Source organism: Talpa occidentalis, unplaced genomic scaffold (assembly GCF_014898055.3).
Source record: "Talpa occidentalis isolate TD23 unplaced genomic scaffold, MPIMG_talOcc4v2.1 talOcc4.9, whole genome shotgun sequence".
Taxonomy (NCBI): domain Eukaryota; kingdom Metazoa; phylum Chordata; class Mammalia; order Eulipotyphla; family Talpidae; genus Talpa; species Talpa occidentalis.
Genome location: NW_023605305.1, coordinates 37,156,011 through 37,178,186, shown reverse-complemented (window position 1 = coordinate 37,178,186; position 22,176 = coordinate 37,156,011). Strand labels below are relative to the sequence as shown.

General features: G+C 33.7%; 1 protein-coding gene across 10 annotated transcripts in view; it reads left to right on the top strand.

The window, feature by feature from the left end:
• SPDL1 (spindle apparatus coiled-coil protein 1) overlaps positions 1 to 22,176 on the top strand; it is a 37,434-nt gene that overhangs the window by 5,412 nt on the left and 9,846 nt on the right. For 8 of the 10 annotated variants that reach the window (XM_054691633.1, XM_054691632.1, XM_037499356.2 and 5 more), the window contains exons 3-11: positions 1,242 to 1,418; positions 2,934 to 3,128; positions 3,667 to 3,816; positions 3,916 to 4,014; positions 4,091 to 4,201; positions 6,136 to 6,276; positions 7,860 to 7,963; positions 8,317 to 8,504; positions 10,490 to 11,691. In XM_054691633.1, coding sequence (XP_054547608.1) covers positions 1,242 to 1,418; positions 2,934 to 3,128; positions 3,667 to 3,816; positions 3,916 to 4,014; positions 4,091 to 4,201; positions 6,136 to 6,276; positions 7,860 to 7,963; positions 8,317 to 8,504; positions 10,490 to 11,031 — 1,707 coding nt within the window. In that variant the 3' untranslated portion in view covers positions 11,032 to 11,691. Of the gene's footprint in view, positions 1 to 1,241; positions 1,419 to 2,933; positions 3,129 to 3,666; positions 3,817 to 3,915; positions 4,015 to 4,090; positions 4,202 to 6,135; positions 6,277 to 7,859; positions 7,964 to 8,316; positions 8,505 to 10,489; positions 11,692 to 14,121; positions 15,043 to 22,176 lie in introns of those variants that run through there. The other 2 variants (XM_037499357.2, XM_054691635.1) reach the window with 2 other exon arrangements.

The following is a 22,176-nucleotide window of genomic DNA, read 5'->3' as shown; positions in this document are numbered from 1 at the left end:
CTCTCTATGCTACTGTCACTCTATTCCACACCACCGTCATCTCTCCCCTAGAGTCCTATGGTAGCCTGCTTCCCTCATTGCAATTCATAACACCCACTCTTCACACAGTAGCCAAGTGGTCCTTGAAGTGTATATAAAAGAATTTGTCATGTATCAGCTAAAAATATGCAATGGCTTCCAATTATGTTTACAACAGAATCCAAGTTACTTACTTGGGTTTGCAGATCCCTGTAAGATCTGACCCCTCCTGACCTGACCTCATCTTAAACTGCTTACCCTTGTTCAGCCTTAACACCAGCTGTTGACCATCTGAGTTGTTCATTTCTCACTAACATGGATTAAATCTTCAACCTTCAGTTTTCTGTTATAGTTTCAACATAAGCCTCCTGTGACTAAGTTTTATACACTTGCAGTCACTAACTGTTAATTCTCTGTGTTGCTAATTATCTCTAGATTATAAGCTCCATGAAATAGCAAATTTTGTTATCTTCACGGCTTTATCCCTGATGTCTGACGATATTTATTGAAACAATAACTCAGTTTTATTTCGTTAATGCTCAGTAACATTTAAACTTAGATCTCAAAATTTAAATATAATGGATAAAATCACTAATGTCAACCCTTTTCTTCTCAAATAGTACTATTCTTAACCCAGAACTCAATGTCAAGTCCTAAAGGCAAAGTGAAGATTACAAGTACCTCTAAGAGTAAAATTAAAACTGTGCTATATTAAATCATTTTGGGAAATAAATTGTCAAATATGTGCTTACTGAGTAATTAAGCTTCTCTTTGCATTCTTTTAAAATAGCATGACTTTGGGGGAATAATCTGAATATTTCAAGTCTTATTTATTTAATCTAAATTTATTTTACCTTACTGATATTTTATTAAAGCCTGGTGAAAATTTTGAATGGCTACCCTTTTTATCTTTAACTTCCATGTTAATATGCAAAAGTTCAATACTTTTGTTTCACAAATGTGTTCATTCAAGTAGTCATTTTGAGAGCATCTCTCAGATGACTACATCTGAAAGTAAAGTTAGTCTAGTATTTGTGTTTATACTTAATTCACTCTTTCTTCATTTAAGATTATTACCAACAAAATTATTCCAGATTTAGCATGTGTTAACTTAGCAGCAAATATGTGAGACAGGATTGAAATAGTTGAAGGTGAGAACTACCTATATGTGATGGCTTTAAGTCACTTTTATGTAACTGAATTATAATTGAATCTGTTTTCAGAATTATGAACAAGAAAAATACACTCTTCAGAGAGAAGTTGAGCTCAAAAATCGAATGTTAGAAAGTTTGAGTTCTGAATGTGAAGCTATTAAACAACAACAAAAAATGCACCTTGAGAAATTAGAAGAGCAGCTGAGCAGAAGCCATGGACAGGAAGTGAATGAACTAAAAAATAAGGTTTGGATATTCATGTATTTCTGGAAAACAAAATGTTTCTAGCTTGTGCAACCATCTGTTAACTTTAAGTGGCACCATTTTCTTAGTACCATCTGTGCAGATTAGCTGAGATCAAGGCCTCCATCATCTTAATGTTGGGAGTGGGAACACAAAGAAACAAGAGTTGACCTAAGGGATTTGTACAGTGTTGTGTAAATAACATTCTGCTAATTAAATGAAATTACTTAATTTTAGTAACTGGATATTTGTTTCAGAGTTTTAGTTTAATAACCTTGCTTATGATGCTTATAGTCTCTTAGGAACAGTAGTCCCCACTGCTTTCACTGCACCTAGCAGTGTGCTTTCTAATACCACAAGAAAATAATAGTTTCTTGTAAATTAATGTACATTAGAATTGATACTTTGTAGAATTGATACGTCGTATGTTCCAACTGTTATAACAACTCCATATAGGAGTTATCATTATCTCCATATAACTTATGAGAAAACCAATGTTTTAAACAGATTGAGTATGCTGAACAAAATTACAGTGCTGGCAATTTTCAGTTAAGATTTGAATTAAGCCTGTCTGATTGCAAAGCCTATAATCCTTGTAAGAAACTATTCTTAGTCTAATGACACATTTTGGCTCTATTTCAAGTATAAATACAAAATAATTGTTCAGTGATTGTCCATTCCCTTTAGGCATACCCATCTTCCCAGTGCATTCAGGTTACCTCTATTTCTAAGGCATCCGAACTTTTATTGTGGCTCCTCTTTGTATAGATTCCATACTTTACCTGACCCCTCTCTACCAAAACTTGCCCAACTTTTGATCTCTTTTTTCTAAAGTCTGCTTTGCAATTTTCAACATCTTTTTACATCTTTGTACCACTTATACTGTTACTTAATTTTCATTAAATACTTCTTTATTCTAAGTAATTAAATTAATAAAATTACATAGTTGAGCTTTTTTTTTAAGTTGAAATGAAGTGACTCAATCTTGTAAAGGAACAGTATTTGCATGTGTGCATTATTGGTGAATTATGTGAAAATGAAATCTATGATTTGGGTTATTTTAGTAGAATTTCAAGTTAATGTATTTATTTTTTTCATTTAGGTTTCTCTTCAACAGCTATCTCAAGAGCTTTTGTTGTTAGAATTTTTTCCCGTTCCACCAAACTACACTCATACCCCTATCTTCCTCACTGCTCCTGAATGTTTTACATACTCAATTTCACAGTTAGGTCCTTACAGTAACCTAGTGATTGTAGGTACAATCATTTACCAACTTTACATATGAGGACTAGAACTGGGGCAGGATTAACGTAGACCTGACCATACAGCTTCATGTTTCTGCTGAAAGTTCTCTCTTTAAGCTGTTATTTTTAGTTTTCCAGGATTTGAAACTATTTGGCACTTCAGAAAGAATAGTTAAGTAACTTTGTTTAACTTGACTGTTTTCCAAAGTAGTTACCCTGCAGATACTGTAAATTACCTTTTGATATATGTGATTGTGTACTTTTTTTTCTTTAGATAGAGAAACTGAAGGCAGAATTAGATGAAGCTAGGCTTAGTGAAAAGCAGCTGAGGCACAAAGTAGAGCATCAAAAGGAACTCCTTTCTAGTAAATCAGAAGAAATGCGGATGATGTCTGAACGTGTACATGAAAGTATGTCTTCTGAGATGCTGGCCCTTCAAATTGAGCTTACTGAAATGGAAAATATAAAGGTAATTTTTATGGCATGTTTTCGCTGAGGATTTCTTCCTTTTTTCCCCATGTTTTTGTAATAATCCTGAAGAGCTAGTTTTAAGGCAGAAATATCTTTTGGCCTAATTAAAAAAAGTTAATTTTAGGTGGATTGCTTTGTGCATAATAAACCTTTTCTTAGACTACATGATTATTTAAGGTATACTGCCTTTAGTAGAAGAAAGCTCTGGAAGATTTAGAGACATTTACTCTGAACCTAGTTGGTGTTATAAAAGCGCAATACAAAATGTCCTGTGAAAATTGATATGCATATGGATACAGTTTTTATTGCACATTAAGGTTAATTAAAGTCTTAAATTTATGGAAAAGAAAAACAATCTTCAGAACCTTTTATTTGGTTTTCTGTTGAAAAGTTTTTGTTATTTTATTCCTTACAATCTTTGACTAGTTCTCTAGTTTCAGTTTTGGGTGTGAACTACTGTTGATAAACTCTGGGAAACTATTGGCTATAGGGATTATTCTAGAGTGTTTCCTTTTTTCTCAATTCCCTTTGAATAGACCTCCCTCAAAGAAGAAGTCAATGAACTGCAGTACAGACAAGAACAGCTGGAACTTCTTAGTACAAATTTAATGCGCCAAGTAGACTGCCTTAAAGAAGAAAAAGAGGAGCGAGAGAAAGAAGCAGTTTCTTACTATAATGCCTTAGAGGTATTATGATTCCTGTAATGCCATCTTTTTCACTTTATAATAAACTATCTTCATGTTAATCTAATTTCTATTAGCTAAACTGTTTTCTTTTGAATTCAGAAAGCTCGTGTAACAAATCAAGATCTTCAGGTGCAGTTAGACCAGGCTCTCCAGCAAGCCTTGGACCCCAATAGTAAAGGCAACTCTTTGTTTGCAGAGGTACTTACAAACATTCCATCGATTAAACTGGCATTTCATGTAACACAAGATAATTAAACTTGTTAATATTTTCTAGGTAGAAGATCGAAGGGCTGCAATGGAACGTCAGTTTATCAGTATGAAAGTCAAGTATCAGTCACTAAAGAAACAAAATACATTTAATAGAGAGCAGATGCAAAGAATGAAGGTACTTATCACCATCAAAGGTTTATTACCTATTTTCTATCAGCATTACATTATAAATATATTAGAAACATCTTTTCCTTCAAGAATGTACTTGTGTAATTATTTCTAGAACCACATGATTTTAGGAAAAAATGCAGTGTATTTGAGTTGTGCAAAAGATCCTTTAATATTTTGTTTTTTTTTTAAAAAACAGTGCTGGAATAAAGATTTAGTAATAATATATTTAACATCCATTGACTGATCTAATATTTTAATAATTACTTACCAGCCTTACTGAGGAAATATAAGTCTTTCTTCGAGGGGGTGGGTGTGGAAGGAAGGAATTAAAAGATTTTCATTTTCTGCTATTAGCTAGTATCTTTTTGAACACAGCCCTAAGGTTCCTACTTCAACCAAAAATAGCTCACCATTCTTCAGTTCCCCCATAAGGCTTATTATAGAATGCATTTGGATATTCAGGGTCCCCTTTTCTTGAAGTTCCTCAAATCAAACATATAGACCCTTTTAAAATATAGTTAAATAAATTTTAGTCCAATAGGCAGTAATAGAAAAATGTGGGAGTTAGAAAGATTGTATACTAGCTTTTAGAATCTTCATCCCTGGTCTATTCTGCCCATCTCTTCCATGGAGGGAACTAAACTAAATTGAAGATGTTCATCCTTTCATTCAGGATGATGTGATTTACCAAAGATACAGGAAAGAGCAAGGAATAAAATTTGGAGTTAGATGAACTTGGAATTCATTCCTAGTTCTGTCATTTTCTAGTGTTCTGTGTGCCTTTGGACAAGTATCTTAACTTTTCACAGTATCATTCACCTTATTTGTAAAGTGGAGATGATAGGACCTGTCTTTTAGAGTTGTGCTGGAGTTAAATAAAAGCACAGTGATACTTAACCTACGTGAGTGTCAAATAAGTAAGTGCTGACTTAAGAAAAAGTAGCTATGGCTTTTATTTGTAAGTATTTATTTCTAAGGACAATGCTGCTAGATTGACTGTCCAGTCTGGGAATGATTTCCCAGAAAATTTGTAAATTTGCTATTTGTTTTCTTTCTACTTCTGTTGAGCTGCTATTATTAATTTCCCCATGTTCCCATGATAGCCCAAACTGCATTTAGAGGTGAGTGGCATTCTGAATCTCCTTAGGCTAAATGTGTCTAGCATATAGATTGAGTAGGCACAAAAAGTAGATCCTTAAAAATGTTGAAAATCTTTTTTGTTTTTTGTAACCATACCTGCAACTTCATCTCATTCATTGCTTGCATTACTTAAAACTGTATTTAAATAATTGCCACCTTTTAGAACTCTAGAAATTTCTGAAGGCAGAAAGGAATGCTAGGTTAGCCATATTAGATAATTTCACTTTCATTGCTATGCAAATTAAGGTGGAGTCATAATTAGGTAAGTCAGTTGTTGCTCTTAAAAAATAAATGTTTTTTGAAGACTGTTTTGGTATTCTAGATTGCCTTTTACCTTTACTTTCTATTCTCATTATTTGTGAACCTTATGTTTGTGAACATGAATCACTTAATAATTTCCCCCACTAGTACTATTGAAGTTAATTGAAATTTTTGAGAAACCCCATGTTTATGGAGAGCATATGAGTATAGTACAACATTTGGCCAGACTTGTTTACCAGTTGTGTGGCATGTTTTCAGACTGTATCCATGCAGTTCAATTTTAGATTTCACAGAAGTACGTAATTATCATGGACTTCCATTATCACTCATAAGTAATCAACGTAAGTACTCGAGTTAAGTCTGTAACTATTTTATGTAAATGTTTTCAAATTAGTAGATTTTAGACTAGGTATGTGGCTAGTTTCCAAAGTGAGGTCAAGTAATATAGTATAAAATATGAATTTTACTGAAAATGTGGTTATCAGAATCTTCCTTTCCTACTCAACTTTGGGTACTGGGGGGTTCTTTTTTCCCTAGTTACAAATTGCTACATTGCTACAAATGAAGGGGTCCCAAACTGAATTTGAACAACAAGAACGGTTGTTGGCCATGTTGGAGCAGAAGAATGGTGAAATTAAACATCTGTTAGGGGAAATTAGAAATTTGGAGAAATTTAAGGTATGTTTAACACCTCTGAAAATCACAGCCACATTTTGGATTGAATATCTTAATACTTTTTAACTTCAGTAGGTTTTTTCCCTCTGGTGTTTATTTCATTGTTAGAGGGACATCTCTTTCACAAAATGCTGTGATTAAAGGATATGAAAGGAAATGCCAACATTAATATTTTAGTGAGAGAGATGTGGTTTCAAAATACTACCTTTTAAAAAAGTTTGCTTTCATACCTTTTTCCCCTTTAAACATGGGGAACGGCGTTCTAGAGACTATGTCTCAAATATACTGTTTCCTAAGGCATTTGTTCTCTTCTACTTAAAAAAAAAACACTGAAATTTCCAATGTGATTAAAAAGAAAAATAAAACTAATACAAATAGGACTAGAGATAAAGTAATTTTTGTGGGATAAAAATATATGCCAAGTTGCCAAATTAATGCTTTCTTTTAAAAAAAAAAGAAAAGCACCCAGAGCTCAACTCAAGATTCTCAGAGTCAGTATATCAATTCTCAAATTCCTTGATCTAGAAATGATTTTATATCCCATATACCTATGTCTGTATTTCTTCTGGATTTTTTCTTATTGGTACTGTTGTGAAAACATAAACTATGAAAGTTAAAAAAAAAAAAAGGTAGTCAATTTTGCAAATCCTTTTTATTTTTAAATAACTCACATCTTAATATGAAATTAGAATTAATTTTTTTAACTTTGAGCAAGTACTTGTTATTTTTTCTTTTGACCACCTTTACCCACCCCACAAATCCTTACCTCTGGCAACCACCAGTCTTTTCTCTGTATCAGTGAGGAAGGGATCATGTTCAGCGAAACAAGCCAGAAAGAAAAAGAAAAATACCGGATGGTCTCACTCATAGCAGGAATCTAGAAAACTTAAATAAGGGACCAGGAAAAAGAATAACTATAAGAAAGTAAAAATCAAAATCAACAAACAACTATGAACCAGAGACACTCTATGGGGGGTGGGGTGCGGGGAGGGGAGGAATTGGGGTCAAAATAAGGGGGTCACAATTGTATGGGGAATATAAAAATAAAATTTATAATTATAAAAATAAAAAAAAAAAGTCCACATATTAGAAATCATGGTATTTGTCTTTGTCTGACTTAGCACAATGCCCTCAAGGTCCATCCATGTGTTCCAAAAGGCAAGATTTCTTTTTTTATAGCTAAATAATTTTCCATTGATGGACACTTAGGTTGTTTCCATTTCTGTATAATACTGCAGTGAACATGGGGGTGCACATACCTTTTCAAGATAGTATTTTTATTTTCTTTGTATAAATACCTAAAAGTGGAATTGCAGGAAAATAAACATAGGACACAGTTTGGGTTAAGAATAAATGCTTTGGAGACAGATCTGTGTTCAGATTCTCTTCTCAGTTTATTTGCCTGTGGCATTTTAAGTCAGTTTCCTTATCTGTAAGAGAATTCTCACTCTTTCACCTATTTTAGAAGTTAAATGGATAGTGCTGAGCACAATACCTCCCTGTTATAAACATTCAATAAGTGTTGTCAAGTATTTAACATCTATTAATTTGTTATTTTAAGTAGTAAGATTTGTTGTTTTCTTTAGAGTTTATATGAAAGTATGGAATCTAAGTCTTCATCCAACTCTGGTATTGTGGAAGATAGCACCTATTACACAGATTTACTTCAGATAAAGCTTGACAACCTAAAGTAAGTATCTGGATTGGATGGGTGGAAAGATGGAGACTCTTGACTTGCTTAATGATAAATAGTATTAGTTACTACATAAATTTTTTAAGAATAAATAGCAATTTAAAATTTAGAAATTTACACGTGCATAAATGTGGAAAGAATGCATTTCCCCTTTATTTCCTTTAAAAATTCATGAGTTTTTTTTAATGTGAAAGTACAGTTGTTAAAGTTTATTTTAATTGCTTTTTGTTTCTTTGTTACTAAAAATCCAAGGAAATGTATTTAAACTAAGATATGAACTACATTTATTTATATACTCCTTTATATTTATTGGTTCTCTCTCTCTCTCTTTTTTTTTTAAATTAATGTAGCAAAGAAAATGAAAGCACTAAAGGTGAATTGTCCATACAAAGAATGACAGCACTATTTGAGAGCCAGCGGGCTTTGGATATTGAGCGAAAACTTTTTGCAAATGAAAGATGCCTCCAGGTTTCCCAGTGTGAAAATATGAAACTGAGAGCTAAACTAGATGAATTAAAACTGAAGTATGAACCTGAAGGTATGCATGTCTAATATATTTTATTTTTAAAATCATAAGAACCTGAGAAATCATATCAAATTTTGTTCTTCCTACAACTGTGCAACTCCCATTATAAAGTAGTCTATGACAATGTGTCTGTACTAAATAAAATAAATTGACTGCTACAAGATGTGCAGAAAAATTCAAAGAGAAATGCATACTGGGTGTACATGAATATAATAGGTATTCCTTTTGGTTATCTGTATAGTGGAATCTTGATGGTAGTGATTTTACCAAGAATTGCGGTATCTTATTCAGAAAGAGTTCAGTTTTATTGTGGCACTTGATGTTGGAGAGCTACCTTAGGGAGTTTAGACTTTTTATTTAAAAAGCCTAATAAAATGGTGATTTGAACAAGATAAGTATTTATTATTTCCCCTGGTGAAAGTCTGGAGAAAGCATTCCAGGACTGGTCACAGTGTCAGGATCCAGACTCCCTTTGCATTGTTCATCAGCATATATCAGCTTGAACTGAATTTGTTTATGCAGCCTTACTTGCCTACAAGAAAAGCTGAGAAATGAAATCTTCAGTTTCCATTGCTAGGTTCCCAGCTAAATCTTGGGGATCGTATTGTGAAGGATGATAAATTTAACAGATAACAGAGGATGACTAGCAAGTCTAATCACTGAAGTAGAAAATAATAGTCTATCCATATAGATTCTGCATTTTATGCACTGAAAAGCATGAATTTTACTGTATACGAGTTAAAAAATAAGCTAAAAGAAAAATGTCAAAAAATGTGATGGTTCTTAGCTCAAAGTTAATGTTGATTTACATGTTTTAGGTTATAAATTTTCAGCGAGTTCATGCCCTGTGATGTTCACAGGTGTAAGACTATATCTTCATTATTGTCTGTGACTAGATGGATTCTCAGTAGTGGGGAAGTTGTTAGCAATAGCAGGGTTTCTTATAGTTTAAAAAGACTGCTTTCTCGTACTTTTCTCTGACTTGAATAGGCTCTCCTGATTAAGAATTACCCACTAGAAATTTCAAAGGTCTGCGAACTTACTTCAGCAACGAGACAGGACAGAGTGCAGTGAATCTAAATCGTGTGAGTTTCAAAGGAGCGGTGCAAGAGAAAGAGGAAATTTCTTAAAAACAGTGTAGGGCAGGAACAATGCTGCACATCTAACCATGTGTAGTTCACTAACATTTTGATTTTGAAAATGAAAGACACATTGGTGTGGGGATAGTGAAAAGATACTAGAGCAATAAATTCACTGACAGTGTGTATGAACAGTGTGGGGATAGAACGATGTATTCGGCAATGGGGATGGAATACTATTGCAGTAGTCTATAATGAGGCATGCTATGGTTTGAACTGAGGAGAGATCCATGGTAGAAATACTTAGATTTTGACTGCATTTTTTTGGTGGGACAAATGGACCATATTCAGAGAATTTCATCTTTTTTTCCCCTTGCCACACAATACTAAATGAAGTACAGGTGATTTTACTCTCCATTTTGCAGGCGAAGCAAATAAAGCTCAGAGAAGTTTGGAATTTCTCAAACTGCTCAAGCTGCAAAGTTCTAGTACTAGGGTTTGTTACTGGATTCATTTACTCTTAGCTGCTATATCCTTCCTCATTTCCATGCTGAAATCTTATGAAGCCCCCTAATAATTTTTACCAGAATACCAAAATAAAATTTAGTTGTTCATTTCATTCCTAGAGCCAAATATATTGAGTTCCCAAAGAAAAATTTATAACCAGACAATCTTTAAAAGATACAGTTAATGGACTCATTGAAAAGAAAAGGATAAAGATATAGATATCTTTATATTTCATATAAAGATAATGAAATAGATATATATATATATCTATTTCAGTACGGAGATGAATAGGTTTTTTTAAAAGGATGGAAAAAAGGAAAAGGAGAAAATATAACTAGTTCTACCTGTTTATGTTGTGTCTTTGTTTTAATTTATTGACTTGGATATATTTTTAATGGTTTTCATTTTTAGAGAAAATTGAAGTGCCTGTACTCAAAAAGAGACGTGAGATACTGCCTGTGGGTATAACCACCCCTAAGGATGAATTTGCCAGCAGTGCTGTTGGGGAAGATGTTTATAGATTACCACTTCAGAAAGAGGAGGCCAAGTCCTGTCTGAGCAGTTTAGAAAATAACAACTTGCAATTAAAAAAGACAGTTCCTGTAAACACACCAGGAGTCATTTTCTCTCCTCACAAAAACCTGCCTATGGATATACAATCAGGAAAGGAAAAGAAATGTGTGACACTTATAGGAGTTCCAGATGACTCTGAAACCTTAAGTGAAAGAAGTGGAAACACGCCTAACTCTCCCAGGTCAGTGTCCTCTTTTGTTCAAAGCAGTGAGCAGACCTCTCCATCTCTTTTCTGTCGCTGCGTGAACTGTATTATCTCTTTCTTTGTCTATTTCCTTATTATTGCTTGCAATATAATCCCCCAATTTCATATGCCTATGTTCAACTTTTATAAAACTTTAAGAAAGACTAAAGTGATTGCAAGGGGAAAGGATTCCTAAATAGAATGATTTTTTAAGTTAGACTTTTCTGTTTCTTGAAACAGAAATACCAAAGGTCTAGTGCATCTCTAAATGTTTTGATTTGAATAAAGATACCAGTTTTTGCTTTTAGGGTTTTTTTTTTTTTCCCCCTGGTTCAAGAGTGACTGGAAAAAAAGTTTAACTTACCTTCTAAAAGGGCTGAGCAGTAGTCTAAGAAATTTGTGTCACAGAAAATTTAGGAGAAATATTTAATGATTTTTGAAACTTTATCTTAAGATTTCAAGGACAGATTTTGATACCTATTTTAATGTTTTACACTAAAACCTCAAAGCCTCTAGTTTTGCATACTTGAGTTTGTGACTTAAAAGCAGAAGTGTCAGCTGAACATGTCTGTCTGTAGGAATTTTTGTTTTCAGGGCATTATCCTTTAAAAAGTTCAATAAAGACCATAAGGTAAGAGAAAGGAAGTAGAAGGAAAAGGCAGGTAATAGTAACTAAAGGCAGGGTAGAATTGGGTGCTAAACACAAGTTCTGCAGGTGTACAGCAGGAGCATGATTAAGTAAAAAAGTAAATGAGGAACTTAGAAGGTAAAAAGATAATAAAAGATTAAAAATATTTTAGTCTGTATGCAATGGAGAGATCGATGGATTTAAAATAAGTATAAACATTAAAAAAAAACTGATGTGAAGATTGCTTGGAATATCTCTAATGAAAGGAGGTATTTAAAATCATATATATATATATATATATATATTTTTTTTTTTTTTAAGATTTTATTTTTATTTATTTACGTGTACAAGAACTGGGGAATAGGCTCAGGGGGTGGGGGTAGGGGGATGTCAGTGAGAGGATTCACCAGAGACAGAGTAGGGAGCAGAACAGGTAGATCTACTTAAATACACTGCTGAGGGGAGAGCAGGTGTGACAATGTGGGTCAATTCCCTGGCCGGGGATCCAACTCTTGTTGTGATGGCTGCCTATTGCTTTATAGTGCTGAGACGTAACCCCTTGCGCCACCAGAGAGGCCCAAGATCCTATATTTCTAATACCAAGTGTTGTAAGCCATTATTACCTCAAGTTGGGAAAAAAGAAAGGTGCTGCTAGGACTCTATCAGTCTTAGAGGGGAAAAATAAGGTATTTTACTCTAGTGTACACTTGAATTTTTTTTTAATTTATTTATTTCATAATAGAACTAGATGTAGGCCAGAGATATGGGGCGGGTGTGTGTGTGTGTGTGTGTGTGTGTGTGTGTGTGTGTGAGAGAGAGAGAGAGAGAGGGAGAGAGAAAGGATTCACCAGAGACAGAGTGGGGAGAATAGGCTGATTTACTGAAATATGCTGCTAAGGGGAGCAGCAAGAAAGACAGGAAAGGTCTGCTGCACCATATGTGGGTTAGCTCCCTGGGCAGGGATAGAACTCAAGCCACAGTGGTGATAGTGCTGAGACTTAACTCCTAGGTCACCAGGGAAGCACCCTGTACATTTGAATTAGAAGATATAGCACACTGTTGGTTAGACTTTCTTGTATGATTTGTCTGATTTTTCTTTAAGTCTTTACGGCTACTAAAGGTGGTATTCAACAATGAAAGCACTTCAAACATGTTAGCTGCTATTATTAAATAATGTAAAAGTAATGATTATTCTGTTCCTTGAATTTTTATTAAATTCAAGGAACATTTTATTAAGAAATTTATTATTAACATTTTATTAATAATAAAAATTAATATTATAATAAGTAAAAATTAATAATAATAATAAATAAAGTAAATTTATTTATTAACATTTTATTAAGAAATTTATAGCCTATAAATCACATAAAATAAAACTTGATATTCTCAAGGAAAAAGTAACTTTAAATGATTGGAATCACAAGTGGGTGTGCATAGGAAGTGAATTCAACAGGTTATTTGTATATATGTGATTTGTTGTATACATGTGCTTGGCCATTGTATATTTCTGGAAATGGCTTTCCAGAATTGAGCAGTGCAGAACTTGCTATCTTTGTTACTACCTTCATTTCTTTTTCTGCTGTTTTTGCTTGAAAAAAATTACTTAAGTAAATGTATGTATGTATGTACCTACTTGTTGGCATAAATTAAGTAGCACATTGAAATTTTTTTTGTCTTGAGAGTTAAACAAATAAAATGCCACAAAACATTTGTTTTTGTGTACGTGTGAGTCCCATCTGCTAACTTAAGACTTTCCATTCTTTTATTCTCTGCATGATTAACTTAGACACACAATCCTGTGATAATATTGTAACAAGGGCCTCCCCGGTGGCACAGCGGTTGAGCACTGGGTTGCGAAGCTGCCCGCAGCCTCTGCAGCTCCAGTTCGATACCCCGCTGCAACCCGGCCACCGGAGGAGGGTCCCACATGGCGCGCAGACCTCTCCTGCCGCCCGCTGCTCCTCTCAGCAGTGTACTTCGGTCCTTCTGCCTGCTCTGCTCCCTGCTCTGGCTCTGGTGAATTCTCTCACCCTTCTGCGCTTCTGACTGTACCCAGGGCTTATATGTATAAATAAATAAATAAATCTTTAAAAAAAAATAGTAACAATAAATATGGGTTGTTTTGGTACCTCACTATTACATGCTTTATAAATTTATGATGGTCTTTCTAAAAAATATCTCAAGCTTTTAAAAATCATCTCACTACTGTTTATTCTTAAATTACTATTCTTGTCAAAATTCAATTTTTATTTTAATGAGACAGATAGACATATAGTCATACATACCATGTTATTTTTATCTTGAATTTGCCTTTTGTATGTTAATATTAAAGTAGTGCTCTAGCATTTTCATATTTTTGTCTGGTGTGTTTATAATAGACATCCCATTATATTTTAATTCTTTAATTTAGACTTTGGTGTTATGTTTTATGAATCTTAACTATAGTTCTTTAAACATTTTAAGAATCATTCTATAGATACATTAAAGATTCTTTTACAGAGGCAGTCACTTAGTTTGTTGGTGGTATTGAAGGGTTAACTACAATTTTTTTCCTCCTATACAAAAAGAAAATCATATCTTACTAGAGACCCATTATTGTTTCTTCGTAATTTTACTTAACCACATTTGAATTTAGAGTGGATGCTTTAATGCCTGTAGGTTAGCTGCTGAATCAAGGCTTCAAACAGAAGTTAAAGAAGAGAAGGAAACTGCAAGCAAATTGGGAAAGGATACTTGTAAGAAATCACACCCTATTCTACATGTGTCTTCCAAATCAACTCCAGAGACCCAGTGTCCTCAGCAGTAAAGACTTTCCTTTAATGAGAGTGAGATACCACTTGCTCAAAAGGTTATTTTGAAGCTTAGTAAGATTGTCTATATCTGAAGTATACTATCTTATAAATTATTTCATTCTGCTTATTGCACCAGGAACGGGAATTTTCATGCGCTTTTACCCACTGTCAAAATTTGGTTGTGATTCTATCCAAAATTCCTTAAGTGAGGAACCTTCGTGGAACATCTTTAAATCACTATGAAAAAACTACTTACTGAATTACCATCAACGTATTGTTACATTGTGATGAATTTTAAAGCAATATTAACATTTACCTTGAGAACCATATATTTGAAAAGAACTCCGAAATCTTGAATTACTATAATTTTCCTATGTACTTTATTATGGCTTAGTTTTTCACTATGTTATAAGAATATCTATTTGTTTTTAAAAAAAAAAACTATTTCATTGTAGCTGGATTTTGTCAGTGTTTAAAGTGCCTATATTCATCTTTATGTTCATATTTGTGATTTAAATTTTACATCTCAGCATATGAAAAAGTTATTTTGAAATTTAAAATAAAATTGCAGTAATTTAGCCCTTCTATTTTCTTACTCTGCATAGATAACAGGATATGCTATCAAAATAGGTAAAGATGGGGAAAAAGAGAAAACACCTCAGAGAGGTAATTACTTGTTCAAAGACCTAGGTGAAATGGGGAATGAAGTTAAAGAATGATAGAAGTTATTAACAGCAGAGTGTACACAATGCTATAGGAACAAAGATGGAACAAGGAATTATCTGGAAACTCTGTATTTTTTTCATCTCTAAGACTACTTCATAGGTATCCTAAAGCCAAGGAAGAAAAGCATTACCATAGAACAAATTGTTGTTCAAAGAATAAAGGGAGAAAAAAATCATTAATTCTGCAAATTGAAGACTTAGAAATGACTGGGTATATAGGGCTTTGTAAAGCAGTAATAGTAAACTGAATTTGAAGTGATAGCTAGGAGCAAAGTCATGAAGAGTGAGAGAGGCAAGATGGCAACAGATTGAAGATGCAGGGTTCTCTTCCTCCAGGCATACACACAAATCAGCCAAAAACACTGAAGGAAAACATGACTATCAGCCTATATATTAAAAGGATCAACCCTACTGAAAGGGGCAAGCAAAACTTTAAGTAAACAGTATAAAGTAATAATGCAACCCATAAGAGGGAGAAAGGCCTACTATAGCTACTGACTTGGGTACATACTAACACTGGGACTCTTTAGAACCAGCACTCCACTGAATAAGGGCGTGCATGAGCAGACACCCAGGAAAGAGGGTGTGTTGTGGGAGAGCTACAGAGATGAGGACAAGAGTGTGAACTGTTGACTCTGAGATCCATAACACAGAATAACTGGACATCCTTATAGAAGAGACTACTGCTGAAGTCCAGGCTGAAGTATCTGAAACACCTGCCACCCTTTGCCAAGGTTGAGACATCCAAAATACTCACAACCACTATCAAAGATTGAGATATCTAAAATATCCCCCCCCCCACACACAAATGCTTTACAAAAGAAATTTCAAATTTCTAAATCTACTGGAGATGATTTTTTTATGTCTGTTACCTCAGTCCTCTTTTTAGATCTACTACCCCTCACAGTTACCACCCCACTGACTACAACAGACTACAAAATGTAGTTGAAAATTTATTAAAACCCATAGAAAATTTTTAAAAATTTAAGAGAAAAGAATACAGTACAAATGACAGGGGGGAAAAAAAAAAAAACAAAACATGAGAGGAGCCTTAGTGGATTGCAGAGCATAATAGATTCAGGGCAACATACCTGGAAATGCTGATGAACCTAAATATATGTATAAAGGAGAACATAAATGATAAGATAAAAATCATGAAAATATGTAGCAGCTACATTCAGAAATCCTGATATTTAAGAAACAATACAGCTGATTTTAAAAATATAATTGAGGTCCTTCACAGCAGAGACAGGAACAATGGAGAGAATGAACTTAATAATAATCCTGGAGAACACAAGACAAAGTAGAAAAAAATTTAAAAAATGAAAATGGTATAAGAGCTCTCTTGGGCAACTTGAAGAGAAATAACATGTATCCTGGGGTTCCCAGAAGAAAGAGAGGCATAGAAAATCTATACTCGCTGAATTCAGTCTTGCTCTGGGAAATGAACCAGAAGTTTTGAACCAAGAGACCTATGCAAAATAACACCACTAGACATACACCAAGACATATAACAAAGCTTTCAAAAACTAATGATAAGGACAGAATCTTAAAAATATGAAGGAAAAAAGGTAATTTTAAAGCAGCATCATCCAGATTACCAGCAGACTTCAACAGAAACATTGCAAACAAAAGGTTTGGAAAGTTATGTTCAAAGTACTTAAAGAAAAAGTCCTCCAGCCTAGCATACAAGCAAGATTATCAAGATAGAAGAAAGAGTAAGGAGCAAAATCTGAAAGAATTTATAAATGTCAAGCAACATATGAAAAAATCCTGAAGAGGTTATAAAACAATAGGACAATGAATAAGAAAACCAAAAATACCTAAATTACTTAATATGAAGGAGATAAAAATGAACAAAGTGCCCATTAGAATGAGGCAGAGACTGGACCATCCAGTGAGTCACACAGACGGTTCATTTACTAACCTCAGAACCCTCAAGTGAAAAATAACACAAATAGACATAAGACAATGGAAATGGAACCTAAACAAAACATAAGAGACCATTAAAAGAATATGTAAATGGCTTACCTCAACAGTCAAAAGATGCAGAGTAGCTGAATGGATTTCAAAGTATAACCCAATAACTTCTTGATCCAGTCATCTGTTTTTGGACATTAGGTTGTTTCCATAACTTAGCTATTGTAAATAGTGCTGCAGTGAACATAGGAGTACAGGTTTCCTTTTGAACTAATGTTTTTGTGGACAAAACAAGCTTTAAATAAGGAAACAGTAAGGTCTATATGAGGAACTAGACCAAATTGGTTTAGTAGACATCTATAGAACACTTAATTCGAAAACTACTATATAAACATTTTTTTTTTTTTGAGTACACATGGGACATCTTCAGGATAGACTGTGTCTTGGTATCTAAATCAACTGTCAATAAACACAAAGATTCAAATTCTATCTAGTATCTCCTCTGACTATAATGCCATAAAACTTAAAGTGAACTATAAAAAGGAAGAGAAACAGGAAAAAATAAGAGTACATGGAGATTAAACAACATGCTGCTTAATAGCAATTGAGTAAAAAAGAAATCAAAACAAATTTAAAAAATACCTTGAGTTGAATGAAAGTGATGTTATAAATTACCAGAATATAGGATGCAGCAAAAGCAGTGGTAAAAGAAAAGGTAATTGCAATACAGGCCCATATTTAAAAGCAAGAAATTAGGGGGAAATCAATAACAATCCCAAATAAACAGCCTAATGTCATGCCTACAGTAACTTCAAAAAGAACAAATAAGACAAAGTTAGTAGAAGGAAAGAAATATTTTTTTAAAAAGCAGAAATAAATGATATAGGACAAAAATGTTATGACATTCATTAATGAACCAAAGAGCTGTTTCTTTGATCTTTAAAGATAAACAAATTAGATAAATCCCTAATCAGGCTAAAGCAGGGGAGCAAGAAAGAGAGAGAAATGGAAATTACAAGTGAAAGAGGAGAAATCACTACAGATAGCACAGAAATACAAAACTTGATAAGATTATTATGAACTGGCATATAAGTTAAATGCCACTAAATTCAATAATCTTGAATAAATAGATATATTTTTAGATCAGTATAATCTAGCAAGACTAACCCAGGAAAAACAGATGAACTGAACAAACGCATCACAAACATGGAAATTAAAACTAATAAACTATCTTACTCCTCCCCCCAAAAAAAAGCCCAGGACCAGATGACTTTGCAAATGAATTTTAGCAAACTTTTAAGGGATTAATGCCCACCTAGCTAAAATTGTTTCTTTTTTTTTATTACAAGAAGGAATCTTCCCTAATACATTTTATGATATCAACAATTCAATAGAATATCACAAGGATTATACACCACAATCAAGTGGGATTCACCTCAGGGATGAAAGGATAGTTTAATATAAATGACTATGTAATACACCATATCAGCAAAAGTAAATATAAAATTCATATAATATCAACAGAGGCAGCGAAAGCATGTAAGATTCAACATTTATAATAATAACTCTAAACAAGATGGAATTAGAAGGAACCTTTCTCAATATAATAAAAAAGTCATATATAAAAAGGCCAAACCACCAGCCAATGAATAATGATAAAAACTAAAACCTTTCCTCATATGATCCAGAACAAGACAAAGATGCCCAGTGTCAACATTTCTGTTTACTTAGTATTTGAGGTTTTGACCAGAGCTATCAGACAAACACAAGAAATAAAAGTTTTATTTAAGTAATGAAAGAAGGGAAATTATAACTATTTGCAGATATTATATCCAAAAATCCTAAAAGCTTGTTTATATACAAAAGCAAAAGAAATTAAGAAAATAATTCCATTTATAATTGCTTCAAAAATAATTAAATACATCCAAATCAACCTAAGGAGATAAAAGACCATATAGTGAGAACTGTAAGATGTTACTAAAGGACTTAATGACATACAGAGATAGAAGGATATTCCATGCTTATGGATAGAATGAATCAGTACAATCAAAATGACTACCTTCCTAATATAATATATAAATTTAATGCATTCCCCTTCAAAATCCTAGCAATATTTTCCAAATAAATGGAACAAAAAATATAGAAATGTATATGGAACCACAAAAGTCTATGAATTTGTAAAAACAGCCTTAAGAAAAATGGAGAGAAATGGAGGTAACACATTATCTGATTTCAAACTTTACTATAAAGCAGTAGTATTAATAACAATATAGTATTGGCATAAAAATAGATACATGGACCAATTGAAATTTTAAAAATAAATGCATGCATATTCTTGCATGTAATCTATTTTAAAACATCCATGGCTGTAATATGGGGAAAAATAATCTCTTTTAATAATTGGTGCAGGGAAAATTGGAAAGCCACACATAAAAGAATGAAGTTTGATTGCTCACTAACCTTTAAAAAACCTTAAAACCTTTAAAAAATAATGCATACAACCAGGCAATCCCTTTTGGGCATATAGCCATAGAATATGAAACCATCAAAATAATCCATATGTTCTACAACATTTACAGCAATATTGGAATGGAAGCAAACATTACAGCTATTGGAATGGAAGCAAACTAAATCTTTAGTGGCTGAATGGATCAAAAAGATGTGTTACATACATACTATGGAATATTACATAGCCACAGGAAGTATGAAATGCAGCCATTTTCAACAAAATGGAGGGAATTTGCAAAATTATATGCGGCAGAGCAAATCTGTATGTTAAAAACAAAAATTGGACATTCTTGCAACAGACAATTCAATAGTGTGAAACATTTCCAAAATGTACTGGACACCAACAAACATCCTGAGGGCTTTTAGGTTAAGAGGAAAGGGGGAGAGAAAAGGACAAGATAACCAACACAAGTGATGGTGGTAGGGGGAAATAAGTAAAATAAAGAACAATAAAACAATTACCAAAAACATCTCCATGCTGCTTGATTTTGAAAATAATTTTGCCTTGGGCATTGCTCCTAAGGAATTATTCATAAAATTTCGATAAATTATTCAATGCATTCTTAGTAAAAGCACTCTGGAGCGCTCATAGAAAATGGTTTTAGAAAAAGATAAGGAGGGGCTTCCCTGGTGGTGCAAGGAGTTAAGTCTCAGTACTATGAAGCTATCCACAGCCTCTCCAGCACAAGTTCAATCCCTGGCCAGGGAGCTACCCTGTTTTGCCTGCTGCCCGCTCAGCAGTATATTTCAGTCAATTCTCCTGTTCCCAGCTCTGTTTCTGGTGAATCCTCTCACCCCCCTACACCTCTGGACTGTACCCCAATTCTTAAATGCATAAATAAATGAATCTTTTAAAAAGGAAGAAAAAGAAAGAGATAAGGAGGCCAGAAAGACTAGTTTAGCCATGTGGTAGTCTAGGTAGAAAATACAAGTGCAAATTTAGATAGTGGCAGTGGGACTGTAGAATGGTAAATGGATTCAAGTTACTGTTTAGAAGGCAGGGTGGTTGGGAGATGTTGGCAATATAGGATATGGGATTTTGGGGAAAGGGGTACATCTGACATGACTGGGTAAGTGGTAATGTTAATAGAAAACAGGACTGGGAGGAATTTCAGTTTTGATAAGCACTTTTATTCAGGTACTTTTGCGTAGTCCATGCTAGGGGCAAGGGATTTGTTGGTATTCCCTTATGTAATCAAAAATAATAAGTCTCTAGCAAGCCATTATTTTTGCAAGGATAACGTGAGGTAGATTTATATCTTTTCAGGAGGGAATCCCCCCCCCCATGAAAAATGTAGCCCTATGTTTATTCAATTTATTTTCCATTCAGTTTTATTTATATTCACTGAATTAGATGTAATGAGCCCTATGTATTAAGGTCTAGAGAAAAGGTGGCTGAATATTTGTTTTGCCTCTCTGAGTAAGATATTGGTAGAAAGGAGCTATTGTTTATTGATTAGTTAAATGCTTTACCTATTTTATATCTTAATACTACATAGTTTAACATAGTAGTTAATAACCGTAACATCTATAGTTAGACTTCTGAACTCAAACCTCAAATTCTCTACATAAAAGTTAAGCCTAGGCAAGTTTAAAACTCTAGTATAACTTAAGTAATATTGTTTTAAATTATATATATAATTTGATATATGGATATTATATATGATATTATAGATATTTGATATATGGGTATTATATATCATATGATCATGTATATGTTACATATGATCATGTGTACGTTATCTCTATGTTACTTCAAGACACAGTCTACAAAATAAGGCATGTCTAAAGAAGTCAGTCACCTTTTTTTTCTCCTACCACTAGAAACTGTTTAAATTGTATGTTTTAAATTGTAAAATATATAAAAGAAAACATAGGAAAAACATTCCATGACATACACCTTAGAAACATCTTTGAGGACTCATCTCCAGAAGCAAGGGAAACAAAGGGGAAGTTAAACAGCTGGGACTACATCAAACTAAAAAGCTTCTATACAGCAAAAGAGATAATAACCAAAATGAAGACATGTCCTACCAAATGGGAGAAACTATTTTCACACCAAACAACTGACAAGGAACTGATACCAAAGTTCTACAAAGAGCTTACACAACTCAATAAAAACAAACAACCCGGTCAAAAAATGGGCAGAAGACCTGAAAGGACAGTTCTCCAAAGAAGAAATGCAAATAACCAACAGACATATGAAAAAAATTCTCAAAATCACTTATTATCAGGGAAATGCAAATCCAAAAACAATGAGATACTACTTCATATCTTCGAGAATAGCCCGTGTTAAAAAGACTTGCAAGAACATGTGCTGACAAGGATGTGTAGAAAAGAACCCTCTTACACTGCTGGTGGAGATGCAAACTGGTCTAGCCACTATAGAAACATGTATGGAGTTCCCTTAAAAAACTAAAAATGGGGCCTCCCCAGTGGTGCAGCAGGTTGAGCGCAGCGCTGTGAAGCTGTATGCATCCTCTGCAGTGCAGGGGTTTGATCCCGGCCAGCCAGCAAGAATCCCAAATGGTGCAGCAGACCTCTCCTGTCTTACCCGCTGCTCCCCTCAGCAGTGTATTTAGGTCCTTCTGCCTGTTCTGCTCCCCGCTCTGTCTCTGGTGAATCCTCTCACCCGCTGGCACCTCTGGCCTGTACCCTAGCTCTTGTATAAAAATAAATAAATCTTTAAAAAAAACCAAAACAAAAATGGACCTACCATATGATCCAGTGATTCCAGTACTAGGAATCTACCCGATGAACACAGAAAC